This window comes from Delphinus delphis, chromosome 9 (genome assembly GCF_949987515.2).
Source record: "Delphinus delphis chromosome 9, mDelDel1.2, whole genome shotgun sequence".
Classification (NCBI taxonomy): Eukaryota; Metazoa; Chordata; class Mammalia; order Artiodactyla; family Delphinidae; genus Delphinus; species Delphinus delphis.
The window spans coordinates 72,590,593-72,612,715 of NC_082691.1; the positions used below are offsets into that span (position 1 = coordinate 72,590,593).

The 22,123-nt window shown below is 35.7% G+C and overlaps 1 protein-coding gene across 9 annotated transcripts in view; it reads left to right on the plus strand.

Moving 5' to 3' along the window:
* FOXP2 (forkhead box P2) overlaps positions 1 to 22,123 on the plus strand; it is a 532,381-nt gene that overhangs the window by 463,276 nt on the left and 46,982 nt on the right. For 6 of the 9 annotated variants that reach the window (XM_060020757.1, XM_060020764.1, XM_060020759.1 and 3 more), the window contains 5 exons: positions 4,149 to 4,286; positions 5,409 to 5,597; positions 7,154 to 7,319; positions 18,945 to 19,158; positions 20,915 to 21,019. In XM_060020757.1, coding sequence (XP_059876740.1) covers positions 4,149 to 4,286; positions 5,409 to 5,597; positions 7,154 to 7,319; positions 18,945 to 19,158; positions 20,915 to 21,019 — 812 coding nt within the window. The remainder of the gene's footprint in view (positions 1 to 4,148; positions 4,287 to 5,408; positions 5,598 to 7,153; positions 7,320 to 18,944; positions 19,159 to 20,914; positions 21,020 to 22,123) is intronic. The other 3 variants (XM_060020762.1, XM_060020765.1, XM_060020763.1) reach the window with 2 other exon arrangements.

Consider the following 22,123-nt stretch of genomic DNA (forward strand, 5'->3'; position numbering starts at 1 on the left):
AAGGGAGGCATGATCTTTGCATTGTCTCTTAATAACTTTTTGACCCTTTCAACGAGGTACACTTAGAAGTCTAATGTAAATGCATAATTTATTTCTTAAAAAATCTGAAGTCATCAGCGACCTATTTTAGGATAATATCTAAATGCTTTCGGTTTTTGCCATTTTGAGTCATTTCAAGTTTCATAATTTTTCCTCTCTCATCTCAGAATATACAAACCTGTCTTTATGTCTGTTTACCCAATATTTCTTGGTGCACAGAGCTACATATCAAGTTGGTGCTTAATTCAGCTAATGAGAAGATAAATAAGGGTAAATGAAAGCCTTATTTTGTGCATCACTATGGGGAATTTTAGTTCTGTCAGGATAGTAAATATCAAGAGAGAAAAAAAGAAAAATCTCCCAACCAAAGTTTACTGCGTTTCTTTTCTTCACTCTTGAAGAGTTTAATTGATAGACTGCAGTTTTCACTGGAACACCCATTTTAAACCAGCCATTCCTTTTGATTTCATTTGGTAGCTGCATAATGTATTATGTTTTCTTAGACCCAACAAGATGTTTAATTGCCCTCTCACCAGAAAACATCTAAGATAAGTTCTCCCTCCCCTCCTCTATCACACATCTAAATTGTGGTCCCTCATTAGAATATTTGCATGATTAAAAGTATATATTTAGAGGAAAATATTTCCTTAAGCTTAACACCTAACTTGTGAAGGTATATATATTTTAGAAAGTTATCCACAGACTTTCAAATCTGATGCTGGTTTTGCCTGTTTACATTTTGATAAAGTAGTATAATCTTCAAAAATAAGTTATGTACTCAGTTAATCTCTATTCGTCTTTGTCAATGAATCCCTAAAGTAGCTTGCAGTAGCAAAGAAAGGTAATGGGACAGTAACAAAAGTGATAAAGGAGGAATGAAGGAAATGTGTCACTTAAAATGATTCACTTAGAAATGGAGAAATTCTGCATGTTCTAAACAAGGCCAGTGGAGCAGTCTACATATAACATGTAATTGACATTTGTTGTAGGAAAAACTAATTTTCTATTTAATAAAATATTAAAAATTTTTAATAGCCTCAAATGTTTCATTTTGGATGAGCTCATGTACGTAGATGTATAGGTGATAGTATTGGCTTATTTATAATGTTAGAAGTCCCTCAGAAGTGTACTTGTGCTTTCCTAGATATATAATTAATTTCAGTTTGTGTTTTGTACATATCTTATGGAAGTAGAGTGTTCAATTAGTTGCGTCCTTTTTCTACATATCCTTATGTCTGTATATTGTTTGTGTTAGATGGCAGTTTCCTAGAGGGTAGGCCAGAATCTGCTTAAAATTTGCAGAATATCACATAAGTGTGATACATACGATTTTAGGATGACAATGACATAATGGTTATTTTTATGTCATAAACTTTTAAATGTAAGGAGGACACTCACAAACCATTTCAAGGATAGAACATAATTAATTTAACCACGGTGAAAGGGCTAATGAACTCTAAAGAATGCAAAGGTAGAAAACTTGCTTAAACTTGCTTGTACATCAAATCAGTCATGCTAGCAGCAAGCTATAGGGTAATATAATTTGTATAAGATGAATTCTGATTGTAAACTTGCAGTTTACAATAATAATTGCATGCCTCCATTCATATTACTTTTCTTATAAAGTACCTTTGTTATCAGTTACACATAACGTACCTTTACTTGTAGATAGAGTTAATTAAGTGAAAATACTCCATATGCTAAAAAGTGGTAAGGGGCTGTTAGATGAGAGAGGTGTGACAAGTTTCTTATCACATGATAGACTTAATAGAAGGTATCTACCTATATTCATGTGTATAGCTATCTACATGTATATAATCTAGCTACCCACTTACCTATCTATTTATCTGGATTGGCAGCCTTTTTAAAGTTTAACCTGTTTGTCTTTCTCTGTTCCTTCATTTCAGTTTCATTCCTTGTTATTTGGAGACAGTATGAGGTAAATTATTCCTGGAAGGAAAGGCATTTTTGTAGATAGATAATTTTTTTCCAAACTGCTTATTCTAACCATTCTTTTTGTTTATCAAAGAACAATTAAGTAAACTGACTATTAAATATTTAAACAACTAAACACATGGGCAACCCACTGGATCAATTAATTTTACAGCATACATTTCAGAATGCCTTTTATTATGATGCTTTCAAGTACAGTAATCTATAGGTATGAAAGTATGTTCTAAAAAAATCCAGAAATATTTTTGAAAAGCACTTTTGAATTCCTTTCTGTTATTCTGTGATATTTTCCCCTCATGTTACAAAATTACATCTAATTAATCCATATTTCCAGAGAGCAAGGGATAGAAAATACTTTCTTTAGTATGAAATATGAAGTGGTTTTTTTGAGGGAGAGGAATTAATCCATCCTGAACTTCCTTTATTTTTTTCTTCTAACTTTATTTATTTATTTTTTTTGGCTGCATTGGGTCTTCGTTGCTGCACGCAGGCTTTCTCTAGCTGCGGCGAGTGGGGGCTGCTCTTCATTGGGGTGTGTGGGCTTCTCATCGTGGTGGCTTCTCTTGCTGCAGAGCACAGGCTCTAGGTGCGTGGGCTTCAGTAGTTGTGGCACGCAGGCTCATTAGTTGTGGCTCACAGGCTCAGTAGTTGTGGCGCACAGGCTTAGTTGCTCTGTGGCATCTTCCCGGACTAGGGCTCGAACCCGTGTCCCCTGCATTGGCAGGCAGATTCTTAACTGTGCCACCAGAGAAGCCCCTAACTTTGTTTTCATTATTAATTTCTCCTTTGTTTATGATATAAAGTGCCAGACTCAAAAAGTTTGAACTGTATTAAAAATGACTCTGAGGATAAATTGTGAACCATGTCTGTTAATCTTTTTCTGTTTTCAAAGACACATGTTGTCCCAAGAATTTGTTCAAAAGTGGTGTTTATATAAATACTTGCTTTTATTTACAGTAAATGTGAATTGTTTTCTCTAGGAAAGAAAATGATTACTTTTTCAAAGGTTGCAAACTTGGCAAGTTGACAAGTTGTCTGATTACTTGCTGGTTAGTACAAGCAGTGCCTTCAAAGAGTGTGACTGCCGCCCAACCGAGCAGATAGATACGTCAGGCTTCCGTGCAGGAGGACTTCCTGTTCGCCTCTCTTGCCAACCTTTTCCTGTCTCTCCACAGCCTTTCTCTCTTTCTCTCAGACTTTCCCCCTGGCTTTTCCTTACTTTGTATTTTCCTTGCTTCATCTTTCTCTTCTGCTTCTTTCTCTCCCTCCTTATTTCCTTTTCTTTTTGACTCTTTAATTTTTACAACTTTGAAGGAGAAGAAAATGGTAGAAAGGACATTTTGAGCAAAATACTTTATTTTCAGTATAATGAATAACCTTTGAGTAATCTTTAGATTTCTGGACTTCCCAGTATACGTTTAGTTAGCTTGAAATAAGAAAATGTTTAAAGGAGAAGCTAGAATACGAGGCTTATGATCCCTTCTTGGAGAGGACCTATCTATGTAGCTATTTTCTGGGGATATGTAAGTAAATAAATAAATATCCTATATGAGTTACTCCAAGTACTCATGTAGTAATATGTATTACTGTGTGTATTTTTCTAGTACTGTGTATATTTTATTTATATATATATATATATATATATTAAATTTTGAAGACAGGTTATATTTTATGAATAAGTACACTGCACATACATTCTTTTTACTGACTTTGATAACAGATATTTAAATGTGTATTTTTCCAGTCATTTAATCTTCATCATATCTATCTTAATCATACCTGTAAATCATTTCAAAAGGCTTTCGTTTGTAGCACTGTGACATTGATGAGATTATCAATTATGAAGTATTGAGAAAACTGACATGTAATTGTTTATTTCTAATTATGCTAGTCAAAGCAGCACATCTTAGCATAATACGTAAGAGGTGTGGAACGTAAAGGTGGAATCTGATGACATCTGATGCCTCTGGAAAACCAGTGTCTAAACACTGTGGTACCTAAAATATCATTATTAAATAGTTAAATAATATAACAATTATTCTATGAAAATGATTGGTCATCACTACTAAAGATTTTGGTAGGGATGCCATATAGCTATGAAGTAGGCTAACAGACGTTTGGTAACGTCCACTCTTTCTCCTTCTGTCTCTGTCAAGGTGCCTGTGTCGGTGGCCATGATGACTCCCCAGGTGATCACCCCTCAGCAAATGCAGCAGATCCTTCAGCAGCAAGTCCTGTCTCCTCAGCAGCTCCAAGCCCTTCTCCAGCAGCAGCAGGCAGTCATGCTGCAGCAGGTAATGTGGATTACCTGCTTTGGAGTGCTAGCACCCGTGTTGACAGTGTCATGGGCATATATGACAATTCCTTCTCCACTGGAAAGGACAACCTGTCAGCATGCTAGAACACAAATGTAGCATGTTAATTGCAGAACTGAGTAGTAAAATTTAGATCCCTTATTCTTTTTAAATTCATTAAGGTCTAGAGTAAGAGTAAGAAATAGGTACCATTTCAACATGAGATAAAGCAATATTTAAATATTCAACTACTTAGGTGCTTTGGATTTAGAGCCTTGCCAACAAAAGTGCAAAGAGACTTACAGATAATTGTTGCTTTTGAAATTTCTAACCCTTCAACCCTCCTTTGAATTCACATAAGTATGAAATTGGAACTGGCTATTTTGTTACAGTAGGGAAAGTAATGTCCCAAACTTTCCTTTCCACAATAAATTCAGATTTTAGGAATAGAAGTAGCTACTAACTAGAACAAAGTTGAACAGCTGAGCCACCAATTCATGAGGTTAATCTTTTTTTCAATAGCAAAACTAATGTTCCTAATATGTACATCATTAGAGCTTTGAGTTCATATAAAGTGGGCTTTATGTTATAGACTTACTTCTCATACAGAAAATAATGTGCTTTACCTAAATTCTTAAAGATTTGACTTGCTATGTTCTGTGATGATGACCACAGGCCAGTTACTTATATTTCTAAGTCTGACGTTCTCCCGTCCATCCGATGGATTACAATTTTTTTTCCCAGTAAGAAACGGTCACTCTAATTTTATGTAACTCTATAGTTGGTTCTTATAAATGGTAGGGTAGACCCTATTTTGATGTGCTATTAACGCTGCAGATATAACCATCGAGGGTATTCATTTGGCCCTCGCCATTTAGAATACAGATCTTCTATACCCTTTCGTTTAGGATACTTTGGAGTCTGGGTTGGAAAGTTTCAGAGCTGCCTTGGCAGAAACAATGTATGTGTAGATCTGTCTCGTGGAATCCAATGCGTATCTGTCGTTCTTGTGAGACGCATCTTAATGGAGACTCGACCCTGTGCCAGTCTAGAGGAGTTTAGGAGGTTTATAATACATGCAACTTTTGCCTTTATTTATTAAAGTCAAAATGGTTTATTCAGCAACAACTACAAGAGTTTTACAAGAAACAGCAAGAGCAGTTACATCTTCAGCTTTTGCAGCAGCAGCAACAGCAGCAGCAGCAGCAACAGCAGCAGCAGCAACAGCAGCAGCAGCAGCAACAGCAGCAGCAGCAACAGCAGCAGCAACAACAGCAGCAGCAGCAGCATCCTGGAAAGCAAGCGAAAGAGGTAGGATCTGGCCGGCTCACCCACACAGAGGAGGGCGAGGCTGGGAGGGGCCCTCGGAGGCCAGGGCAGCGTTAGACCCTCCTATCACCAGGCTCTTGCTGTCCAAGATGCATTATGCTACATTTGTACTGAGCTTCATAACAGTAACAGGAGAGCTCTCCTGCTCTACTTTTTTTGCAGCGTGGGACTTGAGAGTTACGATCCAATGCTGCTGTCGTCTCCTATTCACTAATGAATCACAGTGTACAAAGAGCAAGCTGTGTGGTGGACAAAGTACTGATTATCTCGTATCCACCCGAGAACCGAGAACCGAAGTTGGTGAGGGAACCTTATCTTTCTCAGTGGTGCAGCTCAGAGGACAGGCATGCAAATTGAGCCTGTGGTTGGGAGTTGTGGGGGGGGGAGGGGAAGCCAGGGAGAAAGTGGTTGAGCCCAGATTTCAAAGTCACAGGCCCCTGATTAATGAACTGCTACTGTAGGTTTGGAGTGGCGAGTAGAAAGTTCCAGTTTGATATGCTCATAAATCAAACTGACAAGCTGGCTTCTCAGGCCTAGCTTGTGCTTGTCAGCAAACTGCATCAAATATAAACATAATACAAACAAAACAGTTGAAGTAGTTAAATTGATCAGCAGGTAACAGAGCCGTTGTCTTCAAGCTGCCCATTATGCAAACGTACAGGAAACAGTTTTGACCCCCTGAGGCTTTGTTTCTGTTTGGATTTGTGAATAGAATTTCAGACAGCCATCAACTACAGAATAGAAATTGCTCCCTTATTTCTCCGGAGGCTTTGGGCAATCCACATGACTTGCTCCGTTATGCAGTCTGTTTTCCAGTGAGCGCATCAGAAGTTTCTCTTTTCCCCAAACTAAAAAGGAAAGGTCTTTCACAGCAGCTTGTCTTTCTCTGAAGTATGACTGCCTTCTCATACCCTCCCGAGTCCAAAAGAAGTCTGCTTTGTCTTGTAATGCCTCACAAAATGGGAACTTACACTTTTCCTTCCAGTAAGGGGCACTTTTTTTGGCCTTGAACATAATTCTACCTTTCATATATTCCAATAAGAGAGAAGAGGAAGAGAGAGAGCTAACAGGCCTGTCCTATGAAGGCTACATCCCAGTTTACTAATAGGTCACTAGAGACCACGGTCATGGACTTCTGCAGATCAAACTTATTCAGTTGGAAAAGAAACAAAAGTGTTGTTGAGGTGGACTGTTTCCGTAAAGTGTCATTCTTTGAGTCTAAGTAAATTTTCTATCATCTGCAATAAGCCTATTTTTAAGAAGTCTGAACTTTCGTGACACACTTTCTCTAGACCTTGTTCCATCCCCTTTCAGTGCAAGTTCCTTGGTTCTCTGTTGCTGTGTTAATATTTGAAAGAAAAGCAACTGAAAATCTAGAGCTTGCTCACATTCTGCCCTTGAGCTTTGACAATGGGATGACCGTTCACAAACGTACCGGGGCGATGAAAGAAGCTTACGTATCGCTGTAGGAGGGCTGTTTGCACAGACCCTGGTCTCTGCCGTCCATTCGCTCACTGGGTTGGGTTTTCTGACACCAGCAGCAGCAGCAGCAGCAGTTGGCGGCCCAGCAGCTTGTCTTCCAGCAGCAGCTCCTCCAGATGCAGCAACTCCAGCAGCAGCAGCATCTGCTCAGCCTTCAGCGTCAGGGACTCATCTCCATCCCACCTGGCCAGGCGGCCCTTCCTGTCCAGTCGCTGCCTCAAGGTACATACAAACCGCCGCGCACGCTCCATTTCTCAGCTTGCACTTGCTGCCACTGTGTGGCCTGTCTACCTTACACCTTGAGAACTTTCGTTTTTATAACCTTTATGTTTATTATTAAAGCATGATTGTTATGAAAATGAAAACACGACGATCCAAAACCTTTGGGACGCAGCAAAAGCAGTTCTAAGAGGGAAGTTTATAGCAATACAGTCCTACCTCAGGAAGCAAGAAACATCTCAAATAAACAACCTAACCTTACAACTGAAGCAACTAGACAAAGAAGAACAAACAAAACCCAAAGTTAGTAGAAGTTTGGAGTGTGGGATTAACATATACATTCTACTATGTATAGAATAGATAACCAAAAAGGACCTGCTATATAGCATAGGGAACTCTACTCAGTATTCTGTAATAACCTGTATGGGAAAAGAATCTGAAAAAGAATAGATACATGTATATGTATAACTGAATCACTTTGCTGTACACCTGAAACTAACACACATGGTAATTCAACTATACTCCAATATAAAATAAAAATTAAAAAAAGAAATGACTGTTAACATGGTTGCATGCCCCTTTTTCTTGAGACTCAGAAGTTTTACTCCACATTGCTTTTTAAGTGTGCAGTAAACCGCTTTCAAGTGCTTTGTTAGATATTAAATGTGTATTTATTAGTCTTATGGAAGAAAATGTATAAGGGCAACACAATTCAAGCTACTGAATTCAAGCTATTGAATACACACTGAAGATCTGCAGGGAATAGGATTAGTGGGAAGGCTAACAACACTCCATTTAACATAAGTGAGCTGATAGGAGTTTTGGTGGACAACTGATAAGAAAAAGATAGACGCTCCTAATCTTCACGCTATATATAAAAGGAAGGCTTTATGTATTTCTACAGAGCATAGTCCCAGTTATGCTTTGGGGGACCTCATCATGCATCCTGGGACCATATTGATCCTCCTTTCTCTAAAAGGATATTGCGTATACATGTACTGTATTGTGAATTACAGCTTTAGAAAGCTGGCAATTGTATTCTTGTTTTTCTGATAAGAAAGCTTCGGATGTACTTTGATAATTCAATAATACAATACCATACAAATATACAATTGTATATATTCATTATTTGAGTCAACTTTTGGGAAATGGAAAGAGTTCTAAGTAAAAAAAAAAAAAGGAAATAGAATGGTAAACAGAATCATTCTTCGTGTGCTAAAATTCTCAATACAGGTAAAAGTCATGTATCCATAAACATCCTAAAAGCATATTCTAATTTCCATTTGGATTTTGTTGGAACAACTTTAATCCAAGTGAACTTTCATTCAAGTCACTTATATTTGTTCCAGAGGGGCTCACATTGCACTAGTACTTGCTGTGCATTTTTCTGACTCTATAGGATACACTGAAGAAAATCAAGAACAATTAAATATACAAAAATTATAATTAGGTTAATAAAAGAGTCTTTTAAATACACATAATTATTATTTGGGGCACATTAAATTATAAATATTGTGGTAAATGTTTTTCTTTTTATTTATCAAATTACTGTCTCCATGGCTTATTTTTCCCAGAATTCCTCTTTCATTTGACTTCAGATCCTCTAATTCACCTGACTGAATCACTCCTAGGAAATCAAGAAAGATAAAGTTTAAATAGTGAAAGAAGGGGCTTCCCTGGTGGCGCAGTGGTTGAGAGTACGCCTGCCGATGCAGGGGACACGGATTCGTGCCCCGGTCCAGGAAGATCCCACATGCCGCCGAGTGGCTGGGCCCATGAGCCATGGCCGCTGAACCTGTGCATCGGGAGCCTGTGCTCCGTAACAGGAAAAGCCACAACAGTGAGAGGCCCGCATACCGCAAAAAAAAAAAAAAAAAAAAAAAAATAGTGAAAGAAAAACAAGGCAATAAACCTACTTTTCTGTGTCATTCCAAAGAGAATTGGAATAAACCATAGCGTCACCACAGCAGTGAATGTTCTATTCACAAATAATTGTTTTTATGGAAAAATAAATACAACTTGAGGACAAAGAAAGAAATAAGGTTTAAAAAATAAAAGTGTTTATAAATTAGTTCAATGTAAATATAGAGTTCTTTCATAGAAACTGTACTAAAACAGAAGCAATAAATTTATGTCATTGATTTTCTTAGTAAAATTTAAATAAAGTCTATAGTTGGGATCTGGGTGTTTTTCTCTCCTCAATAGGGAAATATAATTTTATTTGAGTAAAACCATTCAAACAAACATTTCAAGAATGTTTAAAATAGATGTTCGTAGAAACAAGATGTAATTATCTAAAATATATTTGTTAAACTGCATTCTTCCAAAACAAGCATAGAAATATCTTGCGAACAAGAATATTCATTATGATATAACCATTCTAATAGTGTTCAAATGAAAACTTTCTCTAATTTCTGAGCCTTCTTTTGATAGCATTATCTTCCTTTTTTTCTTCTATTTGTTTTTTTCCTTCCAGTTTTATTGAGATATAGTTTACATACAGCACTGTATAAGGGGTGCAGCATAATGATTTGACTTACATACGTCATGAAATGATTGACCTACAGCACTGGGTTAGTTCCTGATCTGCACAACGTAGTGATTCGCTATTTCTCTACCCAACAAAATGATCACCACTTACTTTCTTCTATTTGTATTCTCTGTAAGATATATGAGAAATAAAACTCACAGAATGGAGAACGTTGAGGGAAAGGAAGTAAATCTGAAAACATATCTGGGTTTGAGCAGAAAGTGTATTTTTTAAGAAACATTTTTAATTGAAGTGTAGTTGATTTACAATGTTGTGTTAGTTTCAGGTGTACAGCAAAGTGATTCAGGTGTATATATATATATATATATATATATATATATATATATATATATATATATATATTCTTTTTTAGATTCTTTTCCCTTACAGGTTATTACAAAATATTGAGTATAGTTCGCTGTACTATACAGTAGGTCCTTGCTGGCTATCTATTTTATGTGTAGTAGTGTGTATATGTTAATCCCAAACTCCTAATTTATCCCTACCCACCACTTTTCCACTTTGGTAACAATAGATTTGTTTTCTGTGTCTGTGGGTTTATTTCTGTTTTGTATAGAAGTTCATTTGTATCATTTTTTATTTTTAGATTCCACATATAAGTGATATCGTATACTTGTCTTTCTCTGTCTGGCTTACTTCACTTAGTATGATAATCTCTAGGTCCAAACAAAAAAGATGGAAGTCATCATTGTGTTTTCAGCTGTTTAGATGAATGTGTGAAAAGTGCCATTGTGGAGAGTCCCATCAGCCCAACACAGGTGGAATGTGTTATAAACCAGTGACAGTAAAGGAACATAAGTTCATAGTACTCTTCTGGAATCTCAGAGTGGGAGAAAGTGAAGAAATAATTGTTAAATAATGTAAGCGCTGAATCATTTCTGCCTCAGTTACCGGTTATTTTGGACAATTAATATTTTTTTTTTATCAATTTTCAGTTCACTTTGCCTCAGGTTTTTGGTTGGCTGATTAGCTACAAATAATAACCATGTGAAAACCAAGCAGGATTAACACACAGTGATGATATTCTCACTGTATCTTTAAAAATATGCCATAAGTATGGCATAAAAATATGCCATACTTACCCCATGATTTAACACAGCTTGCTCAGACTACTTTTAAAGTTACAGTTTCTTTCAACTGTATAAAAATATGTACATGAGAATCAGATAGATGTAACAAAATTATAATTTTGATAAGGAGATTTACAGACATTTTTCTCTATATTGCAAAATGATGTAATGTATTTTATCATTTTAAAGTAAGGCATTTTAAATATTAAGCATTTTAAGTCATCATGAACATTACTATAATATTGGATTTTAATGTGAAATAGGCAATTAAATTACGATCTCTAAGTATGTATATAGAGTGACTGTAGGTATACAGAAGTCAAAAAAGGATGGATTTGTAAATCAATCTTGAATAAAATACTGATTATAAAGCTATTTGATATAATGTGTACTTTAAATATCAACTAGCAATTAATTAGTGACATATTTTCGTGACTCAGTACCACTGTCTACAGGTTAAAAAATAGGAAATTATTGTGACATGCACTTTAAACTTTGATATGTTTTTGATATAAGATAGAAGTCAGTGTATCCCAATACGCAATATATTCATAGGTTTAGTATTACTATAGGGATATATATACACACACACACACATATATATTTGTATATGTGTATATATGTTTAATTCCAACTTTTAAAATATTTTTGAATTTGTAGAAGCTATCTAAAACAACCATTTTCATTACCAATCTGAAAGACCAAACAGGGAATGCTAGGTAACCAGCCAGTCCTGTTTTAAACTAACACCTTGTAGAACTAGATGAGCTTGGAATCTGTTGAACAATAAAGAAAATGATATCTTTTTAAATAAAATATAATAATGTCCTTCATGCTGAGTTAGGACTGTGCTGAAGTTTTTCTTTGGCATCAGTATTCAGCCAAAGTCAGCTATTTGGCTTGGACTTCATGCTTTGCTTATGGAAATCTAAATAGCCAAATGGCTACTTCAGCACCACTCTGGCATCCTTGATTTTTTTGCTTAATCTGTGATCATGGGCTTACATAGAACATATATCTAATCAGGGTAACAGCACCAGCACTAAGAACAATGTACGTCATGCAGAATTATTGTTACCATTTTAGTATTCCCTTTCAAATACCAGTAAATCTTCTATTTGTAATTTAGGAAACTCTCCTTTGGGGTTTTACATGCTGAAAACAACATCAATGAGCTAAAGTTTGAAGGTACATTTATTATAGTCGGAGTAAAACTTTGCAAAGTTACTTGTGAATGCTGTTATGCATAAAAACTAACTTAGGGATAAATAAATACATAGGGAGATATTAAAAATATGTTGAGTTAGTTGTTGAGAAAATTTAAATGAGATAGGAAGAGAGAGATTAAATTATGTCATAATTCTAATTGTTGTAGAATTGTTTAGTATACTAACATACGTATATTAAAATAGGTTTAATGCCATTTAGGCCATCTGTCTTAAAAAAAAAAGTTCTATTTGTCAATTCTTTATGTGTTGAGGGAAGACTTAAAAGGAAAACGTCAACTTTGCCACATTAAAATGTCATGATCAAGAAAAATAAGAAGTCATTGCTTTTGTAGTAGAATATCAAACTGTAAAAATGTAGCCTGTAAAAATTTTCATAGTAAAATCATAGCAGGAATTTTTTTATATCAGATATATTCCTGTATCCCAGAAATTCTTTCCTTGGTGGAGATATTTGCCTTTGGTCTCAGTTTCAGCCAAATAGCTATTTTTACTTCTTGTAATTCAGCATTTGGACGAAATGTGTATTAGGTACACCTGTCATTGAAAGTACATTTTAAAGATGGGCATTTTACGTACAGGTTATAGTAAGCCCCTAGTCAAATACAGATCAATAAGATGTTAGGTTTGGCAAATTATAAATGAACACTTGGCTTTCTGAAGGTAGCTCAGAAACTGGAATAATGGTTGCCACTGGAGAGGTACTGGGGACCCAGAGGTCAGGGCTGGTAGGGAAATTTAATTTTACAATGCATACCCTTCCCTGTGATTCAATTATTTTGGCCATGCGTGTATACTAGTTTTTCAAAATGTAAAATTTAAGGTGAAAAGTGAAAATTAATGATAATATTTCAATAATTTCAAGTATTGAATATCAAATCATTCAATAAAATATGTGAATAATACAAATATTTTTACCAAAATTCACTTTTATTACTTTTAATTGTAAATAACCCTAGAAAATAAATTAATTAAAAATTCACAGTAGACTGACTTTATATCGTACTATATTAAAATTATTTATTTAATATTAAAAAGTAATTACTGGATGTAAAAAATAAAAGGACGTGGAAAGGATCATTTATTTCTGAGTGTGAAAAAGATGCTCATGTAATTTTTACCAATACGTGAAACTTTTACCCCTTGTATGCCCCAAGAATGTATAATCTAGATATGAATGATAAAATTTTCATTAATTCTTAGCACAGTGCTTGGCACCCAGTACTCTGCAAACTCTAACTCTAGAAATAAAGAATTGTTATTTAATTGTTTTATCTGTCATATTATATGCAATTTGATTAGGAATTCTTCTTTTTATTCTCTCAACTCCTGGAAAAAGAAACTTTTTTTTTTTTTTTTTTTGCGGTACGTGGGCGTCTCACTGTTGTGGCCTCTCCCGTTGTGGACCACAGGCTCTGGACGCACAGGCTCAGCGGCCATGGCTCATGGGCCCAGCCGCTCCGTGGCATGTGGGATCTTTCCAGACCGGGGCACGAACCCGTGTCCTCTGCATCGGCAGGCGGACTCTCAACCACTCCGCCACCAGGGAAGCCCTGGAAAAAGAAACTTTTTAATGCTTATTTGTAGTCCTGGCAGTGAATGAAGCCAAGTCACCATACAAAAGTAGAACAGGGTTTCTCAATTTTTTGTGGGCACGGAATTTTTAAATTATGAAATTATAAAACTTTTCAGCAGTGGTATTATATGTATATTTCCTTGAAATATGTTTTAAACGAAAAATGAATAATCTTCACTTAAGATTTTAAGTTGACTATTATTCTGTGATACTCTAGTCCACTGATTCCCGGATTGTGCTTGCCACTACACTAGTGTTCTGGTCCACTGAACAGCTCTTTTATTTATTTATTTATTTATGGCTGTGTTGGGGCTTCCTTGCTGCGTGTGGGCTTTTCTCTAGTTGTGGCAAGCCGGGGCTACTCCACATTGCGGTGCGCAGGCTTCTCATTGTGGTGGCTTTCTCATTGCGGAGCATGGGCTCCAGGTGCGCAGGCTTCAGTAGTTGTGGCATGCGGGCTCAGTAGTTGTGGCTCACGGGCTCTAGAGCACAGGCTCAGTAGTTGTGGCGCACGGGCTTAGTTGCTCCACCGCATGTGGGATCTTCCTGGACCAGGGCTCAGACCCATGTCTCCTGCATTGGCAGGCGGATTCTTAATCACTGAGCCACCAGGGAAGTCCCTGAACAGCTCTATTAAGTAACATTCATTGAGTGTTTACTCACGGCAGTCACTCATATAGGCGCTGGGAATAAAGCCATGCTGAAAACAGACAGCAAACTCTGCCATCATAAAACTTACATTTTAGTGTAAAAAATGTAACAAGACAGACTGTAGAAGACAGACAACAAATAAGTCAAGTAAAATATATAGTGGTAACTGCTAAGGAGAAAAATTAAAAAGCAAGGATAGGAAAAAATTAAGCAACCACAGAAGATGGGAGGAGTTGAACTTGTAGACAAGGTAGCCAGGGGCTGTGTGAGTAATGACCTGAAAATGTGAGGGGAACTCGGCCATGTATTAGCTCTTGAACAAAAGTTACTTAACTTTTCTGTGCCTCAGTGTCCTCATCTCTAAAATGAAAATAGTGATGGTAATGATAACAACAATAATAGTGGTTTGGGCATTACATTAGTTATTATGTATGAAGCCTTTGGAAAAGTAACTGGCATATGAGAAGCACTATATAAGTATCTGTTAAATAAAACGGACAAAGAAACCTGCTAGAGGAGTGAGTTGGGGTCAGAGGAGCTGAAAAAACAGGAGCTTAGTTTTGGACATGTAAGAATTGAGAATTTGTTAGGGTTATGTGGAGATGCCAGATAGGCAGCCTGCAATTCAGGGAAGGGGCCTGGGTTGGAGATCACTTGAATCCTAAGCCTATACCTGGTATTTAAAACTGAAATAAATTAGTGTAATTGTAAAAAGAATTTGTTGAGTTAATTTTTTTCCTTCAAACATATTTGCAAAACACTGAGTTAAAGAAAGAGACTCAAGTTTTCTTTGTTACTAGACAGGTATCTCAGAACTGTTTTACTTGCTAACATGAACCACGGGTCTCCAAGATGGAAACAACAGACTTCTGAGATCTCTTAGACTAACAGCATTTCAAGAGTACTGTTCCATAGAACACAGTTACTGCCTGAAAAAGTAAATTACTTCTTGCCTAACATCAAAACATAAAAAACTCCCCAAACTTTCAAAATGCTGCAAAATGGATTGGCTAGTTGTTTCATTTTCATAAATAGTTTTGTATCCATAGAAAATAGCTAAGCAAGTTGATGCGAAAACTTTGTCTCATGGGCAATGTAATAGTTTACTTAAAAAAAAATTCCCCCCAAATTATTTGTACATTGGAATCATCTGTGGAGCTTCAAAAGCTACTAGAAATTGTGATTTGATTTGTTGGGGCTATGGTCAGGGCACTGGAAATTTTAAAAGATCCCCAAGTGATTCTAATATGTAGATGCTTTGGGGAGCTAGTTTCACTAACAGGAATCTCTTTTTGACATTATTTATTCTCTGTCCCTTATTTAAAATAGTTAAAATTAAATATTTAAAATATATAAATATTTAATATTTTTAAAATATTCTTTTAATTAAGGATCGTTATTTGGATGGTGAGCAGGTTATTTATTTATCAAATGTTTATGTACCTACTGTTTGTCACCCTATCATTGTGATATCATGGTGATACCACTAATTTTCAAGGCAAATGAATAGTACAATGGATTTCTACTTTTAGAAGGGAAGTAGATACTTAGGTTAACTAAATTATTAATAAAATCCAAAAACTAAATTATTAATAACATCTTTAACTGGTATAGTTTCAAAAAACGTCTAAGCGTCTTTAGCCAAAATATAAAATGTTATTAGCCACTCAGCCTGTTAGAATCAACTAGTACCATTTATAATTCTTTAGACATTGGCCTTATAGGAGAGCAATGGTTATAAATAGTGTGACCTTTAAGAGTCACAGAACTTCCGTGTGCAAACCAATATGTCTTCGAGAACTGTATGAACCCGTTGTAATCAATTAAATCAATAACTATTTCTTGAGCACATACCAGGCACTGTTCTAGGCACTGGGGGGTCTATAAAATAAGTAAAATAAGAAATCCCTGCTCTTAGAAAATGGTGGAGGGAGACTGTAAAGCAAATAAATAATATAGTTTAGGGGCCGATAAATGCCCTAAAGAAAAAGTAGGGTGAGGTGGAAGGGCACGATAAAAGGCAGGTGGGGAGGGGCAATGGTTGATAAGTGTGGACAGAGACCTCTCACAGGAGGTGACCCTTGAACCACCTGAGAGAAGGGAGGGAAGAACTCGTGAGAAGATTTGCAACCAGAGGGGCCTAGGCTGTGAGGGCCGCCAGAGGAAAGCTCGAAAGGGAGCAAATGTTTGATGCATTCGAGAAAGAGCAGAAGGCTAGTATAACAGAATGAAACAGAGAGAGACAGCGATGGATGAGGTCAGAGAGACAGGCCGAAACCAAATGATAACTGCCAGCACCTCATGGGCCATGGTAAGTTTTGTTGGTTTTTTTTGTCTCTAAGTTCAAAGCCATTGGAGGCTGAAAAGCCATTGGAGGCTGAAAAGCCATTGGAGGGTTTGTTGGGGAAGTGCCGTGGCCTCATTTACCTTTAGAGAGATAACTTTGGGCTGATAGATGAAAAGTAAATTAGCCAAAGCCAAGGTGAAAACAGGAAGACAGTCAGGAAGCTATAGCAGTGGTCCAGGCAAGAGCTGACGGTGGAGCGGAGAGGCAGCAGAGAGTTCTGATGCAGAGGATGTGTTGATGCTCTCACAGAAAAGGATTTACTCGTGGAGTTTTGCTGTTAGGACACATAATACATGCAGCCAGGTAACAAAAAGTCATGGTCAGAAAAGTTTCAGTATCCCAGGTTAAAGCTAGAATTAAAGCAATCTTTATATAGAAATTATTTCCTATGTAACAGAAATACCTTTCTTTATTAACCCATCCTCTTCTTTTTAGAAAAAACAGCTTTTAATAACTTTGGGAATCTGAGTTACCCTGTCTTGTCTTTAGTCTCAGGCCATGTCTTAAAATCGTGAGGAGCCAGAATCACCAGAATGGTAGCTTTCAGTAACACTGTCTGTTTGAAATTGTGATAGGCATAGCGGTTTAAGGTTTCCACTGTGACGAATAATTTGACCAGAAATTATGTTTGGAACAGTGAGAATTCTTCTGTTGCTCTGGGCTACTTACCACTATGTCTAGATCAATGATTTTTTCCGCTTGCGGGGTAGGGGTGAGAGAGTTCTCCTCACCATCGTACTCTGTTATCTTTCCCCAGTCTCCCCTGCCTATTCCAAGCCACTTCACTCTCATGCAGCTCTCAACTGATCAGCGTCACTAGAGCATCTGATGTGGGGGGGAGGGGCAGGGGAAGTTTGATTAGCATTTCCATCCTTATATCAGATATTGTAGATGAACACAGTAATATAAAACATAGATTTTGGACCCACAGGGCATCATGTTTGAATTCTGTCCACTGGTTATGAGCTTAGTGACTGGGGAAACACATTTAATCTTTCTGAGCCTCCATGCCCTCATCAATAAAATGTAATGATTCCTAATGTCAGGTGAGGTTAATTTAGATTATGAATGTAAAGCGCCAGAATATAGTAGATGCTCAATAAATGATAGCAATTATAATTACAAGTACATTTCCTCCTGTATATCTTTATTCAGCAGTTTTCATATTTTTAATAAAATATTTTAGGAGCAAAGGCATTCAAGTCAGACTGCCTGGATTGAAATCCCAGCTTTATCACACATAAGCTTTGTGACCTTAGATATATTTTTGAACCCCTCTCCCTCTTTGCTTCCTTATCTGTAAATAAATTGGTTACAATAAAAGTGTCAGCTCCATTGGACTGTAGTAAGGATTAAGGAGCATAAGGTATATAAAGAATATATGAAGGCACAGAAATTGGCATATATAAGTAATGTTTTGTAAGTCAAATACTGTAAATAACAGTCTCTCAATTCCTTATTTCAAAATTACAGTGAAAAGCTAAAGTCTTGTACCTAGCTTTTCTATTTTCATTCATCATAAGTCAGGTAAATTTGCATAATCTGAGCCAGGAATTTGTTTAAAATGAGTAGTTGATTTATTCTATCAGTCATAAAATGAAGGAGAAATTTAGATATTATCTGATTAATTGATCCATGTAAGTTAGAATATTGGCTTATTCAGGACCTCAAAATGAAATTCAGTTATTTCCTTGGCCATTCTGAGAAAGATCAAAATAACTAGATAATTGTCAAATCTATTTTTCTTTTGACTTGAATGTTTGCTGTTTTCCCCTGACATTTGTGTTTCCCACCTTACTTCTTTTTTCATTTCTTTTGATATGTGTTATTTCCAAACGTTCTTTCAGTTCCTCACTGATAAAAACTTCATACTAGCAATAAGTAAAAGCTTGAAAAAAGTTAGTTAAAAAGTTAAAAGTTGAATAGTTTAATTTTCAAATGGAACTTGCTGTGTTTTTTTTCTACTGATCCTTGATATTATTCCCAATACTATTATTTCTAGTACTGTTCTTGAATTGGTAGTCTTTAACAAATAACTGATTATTGAAGAGGAAACGATAGTGCTGATGGTATAAAGTGGTTTATTATCATATATTAATAATTCTGGTAACATCACTTTTGTGGTTGGCCTTAATCCAATGATAATACTAAGCTCATTATATGAAATTTACTTTGTTATATTAGTGGGGCTTTCTTTCACTTTATAGCTGGCTTAAGTCCTGCTGAGATTCAGCAGTTATGGAAAGAAGTGACTGGAGTTCACAGTATGGAAGACAACGGCATTAAGCATGGAGGGCTAGACCTCACTACTAACAATTCCTCCTCGACTACCTCCCCCACCGCTTCCAAAGCGTCACCACCAATAACCCATCACTCCATGGTGAATGGACAGTCTTCAGTTCTAAATGCAAGGCGAGACAGGTAAATCTCAGGAGATACATTCTGTTACATATCACCAAACTTTACTTTCACCATTTGTGAAACTAAAAATAATGATTTGTACTTAACAGGGGCAGAATGTGTAGAACAACTAATTAAATAGATAGAAACCTTTGGATTATTTGTATTTATATCATTTTCATTAGAAAAAAAGCACTTCATATACCAGCAGTTTAATGGATAGAGTGGGGAATTTACTGAAGAAAGTTATTTGTTAATAAGTGCATGCAGAATTATTGTGTCAATATATTTTTATGGCTAAAATGTTGTGATTATCCTGATTGCTGAAATGAGAACATCTTTACCATTTTAAAACTTAACCAGTTTCAAATAATTAAAGATGCATATATATCCCCCTTATATATGTTACAAACATGTGCTTACAAATCAGAGAATAGATATACATAAACATATAAACACAGGTATAATAAACCAGAAGATAGAAGATCTGGTTTGCCTTTTTTATTGTTGTGGCATGATGGAATTATAAATATATAATAAAAATGAAATTACGGTGGTAACTTTCTGAATAAATTTGCCTCAATACTCATAAAGAAAAATTATTTGATTTCAGTTACCAACACTGAGTACATTATATTAGGTAATTTTTCAACTTACTGTTTTATTTTAGTTGTGTAAAAACTGCCTTTGTAAAAGGATCACCCATGTACTTTTTTGTCCATTTAGTTCTATTTATGCAGGCATATCGTTATCTAATCAGGTCCTTTAATGTAATTTACATAAACTATAGAAGCTAAAATATTGCTCAATATGAAAACTAGCTTTTTAAAAGATGAAGCATAAGTGTAGGACTTCTTAACAGAATGGCTTAGTCTCATATGATATATAGCTGTAAAATTCATATTTAAGTGGAGTGGATTAATAGCGTTCTGTTATGTATGTGAATACCTGCCTAGCTGCCACAAACCCTTTCCCCTAAGCAAATATTTTTTCAAAGAAACGTACATATAATTACAGTACAGTTTAAGATATAATGCTATAGTTTGGTGATGTTTTTTGTCTTCCTAGAAGTATCATAAAATTTTTTTCTTGTTAGCTTTCATTATTATAAAATGGTATGCCTTTGAATGCTTTCACGCTGTTGTATTAATTGAGAGTAATTTGATGATTATACAGTTCAGAAGTTGGTTGATGTCTCTAGGATGTATCTGATATAATACTCACTTATCAAAAGTCTTGGATAATTATAGAAAGAGATAGCTAATGAATACCGTTGCAAAGTAGAATTTTTAAATCAGCTGTAACTAGCAGAAACATATATGGTTCGCACATAAATATTAAACAATGTAAATGATTCTAAAGGTCCATATCTTCCCTAAAAAGAACATTTCGAAAATCTTATGGTGATTTTCCTATTACTTTCTTAAAAACACAGGTTTTTTTCACTTGACCACATATGAATATATATATATTTTTATTTAGAGGTAAATGTTACGTTAAGGTCATATGGCAGGATTAGCATATGATATTATACAGTCCTCTTAGTTTTTCATCGTTTATTAACAGTCATCTTTGGCTCTATTTCTCCTCTAATTGGAACATCATCTAGCCTTGGCAGTTGAACTATTCAATAGAACGATTAAATTTTTCTGACTGCTCTGAGCTGAATTGACCTGTTTTGACCTGTTTGTCACTGATCGTAACCTGACAGGCGCTAGCAGCCTGCAACGATTATGGCTTTTTGAGATCAATCTGATGCCATGTTCTTTTGCTGCAGCTCATCACATGAGGAGACTGGGGCCTCTCACACTCTCTACGGCCATGGAGTTTGCAAATGGCCAGGCTGTGAAAGCATTTGTGAAGACTTTGGACAGTTTTTAAAGTAGGTTTTTTACTTTTTTTAGGGGAGGGAGTGGATTGTATGGGAGTTTTAAGCAGATAGTTGTAAATGAACAAAAGAAAGCTGAAGGAAGAAAGTGAAGGTCCATCATAAGGCACACTGTAAGTTTTCTGTGTGTTCCAACAAGTAGATTAGCAAAGTCAGGCTAAGACGGTTAACTCTTCCTCTTTACCTTTTCGTGAGAACATTTTACAAATCATCCAATAAAAGTTTTTGAATGAATGAAAAAAGAAGTAGCCTTACTATAGCAGTGTCATTAATAACTGGAAGACGTGTTTGTTGGATTCACTTAAATTTCAAGGTTTCAAGAAAAATTTCCAGTAACATTATGTGAGAAGTCATATTTTATATATATATTATATATATATATAAAATATATATTATATATATACACATACATATATTTAAGCAAAAGACAGATTTTAAAGGTGTATTTTTTATTGCAGACTTTATATTTCTTACTTTAAATAATATTTAATGTATTTATTTAACAGCAAGGATAAAAAACTGAAAGTTAATAGTAACTAACATTTTAAGATAGTTGTTATTTTCTCCATGTTGTTACTTGTTGCCCTGAGAATCATAAAGAAACTTACATGGCCCTATGTTTGTATGATAGATTATATGGCTTCTCTAGCTTAAAATCAACTTTGTGTATCCTTAATTTCTTCATACAGTGATAGTTTATTTTTTTTAATTCATAAGAGGTTCTTTTTCAAATGAGAATATGCATCTTTCATGAAACATTTTCCACGCACAATTTCAGTATACAAGAGATCTAAACAGAGAGCTACAGATAGGTTTATGGAGATGAGTAACTTCACAGGCTGAGACTCTTATGTTGTCATGGAGCAGCTAACAGGGTGAATGAACTGTTTCATGCTTCATCAACAATTAAGTTAATTAGCTCATTTGAAATTGCACTGCTTTGTTGCCAGGATGTTGGCAGAAACATCAAAAAGATGTGTTTACAAATGGTAGACTACAGAGTATAGAGCAAAAGCACCTTAACAACAAGGCACAAGTACTTGGCATCATAATAACTGTATAACTGAATTACAGTAAGACTTCCACAAGGATTTTTTT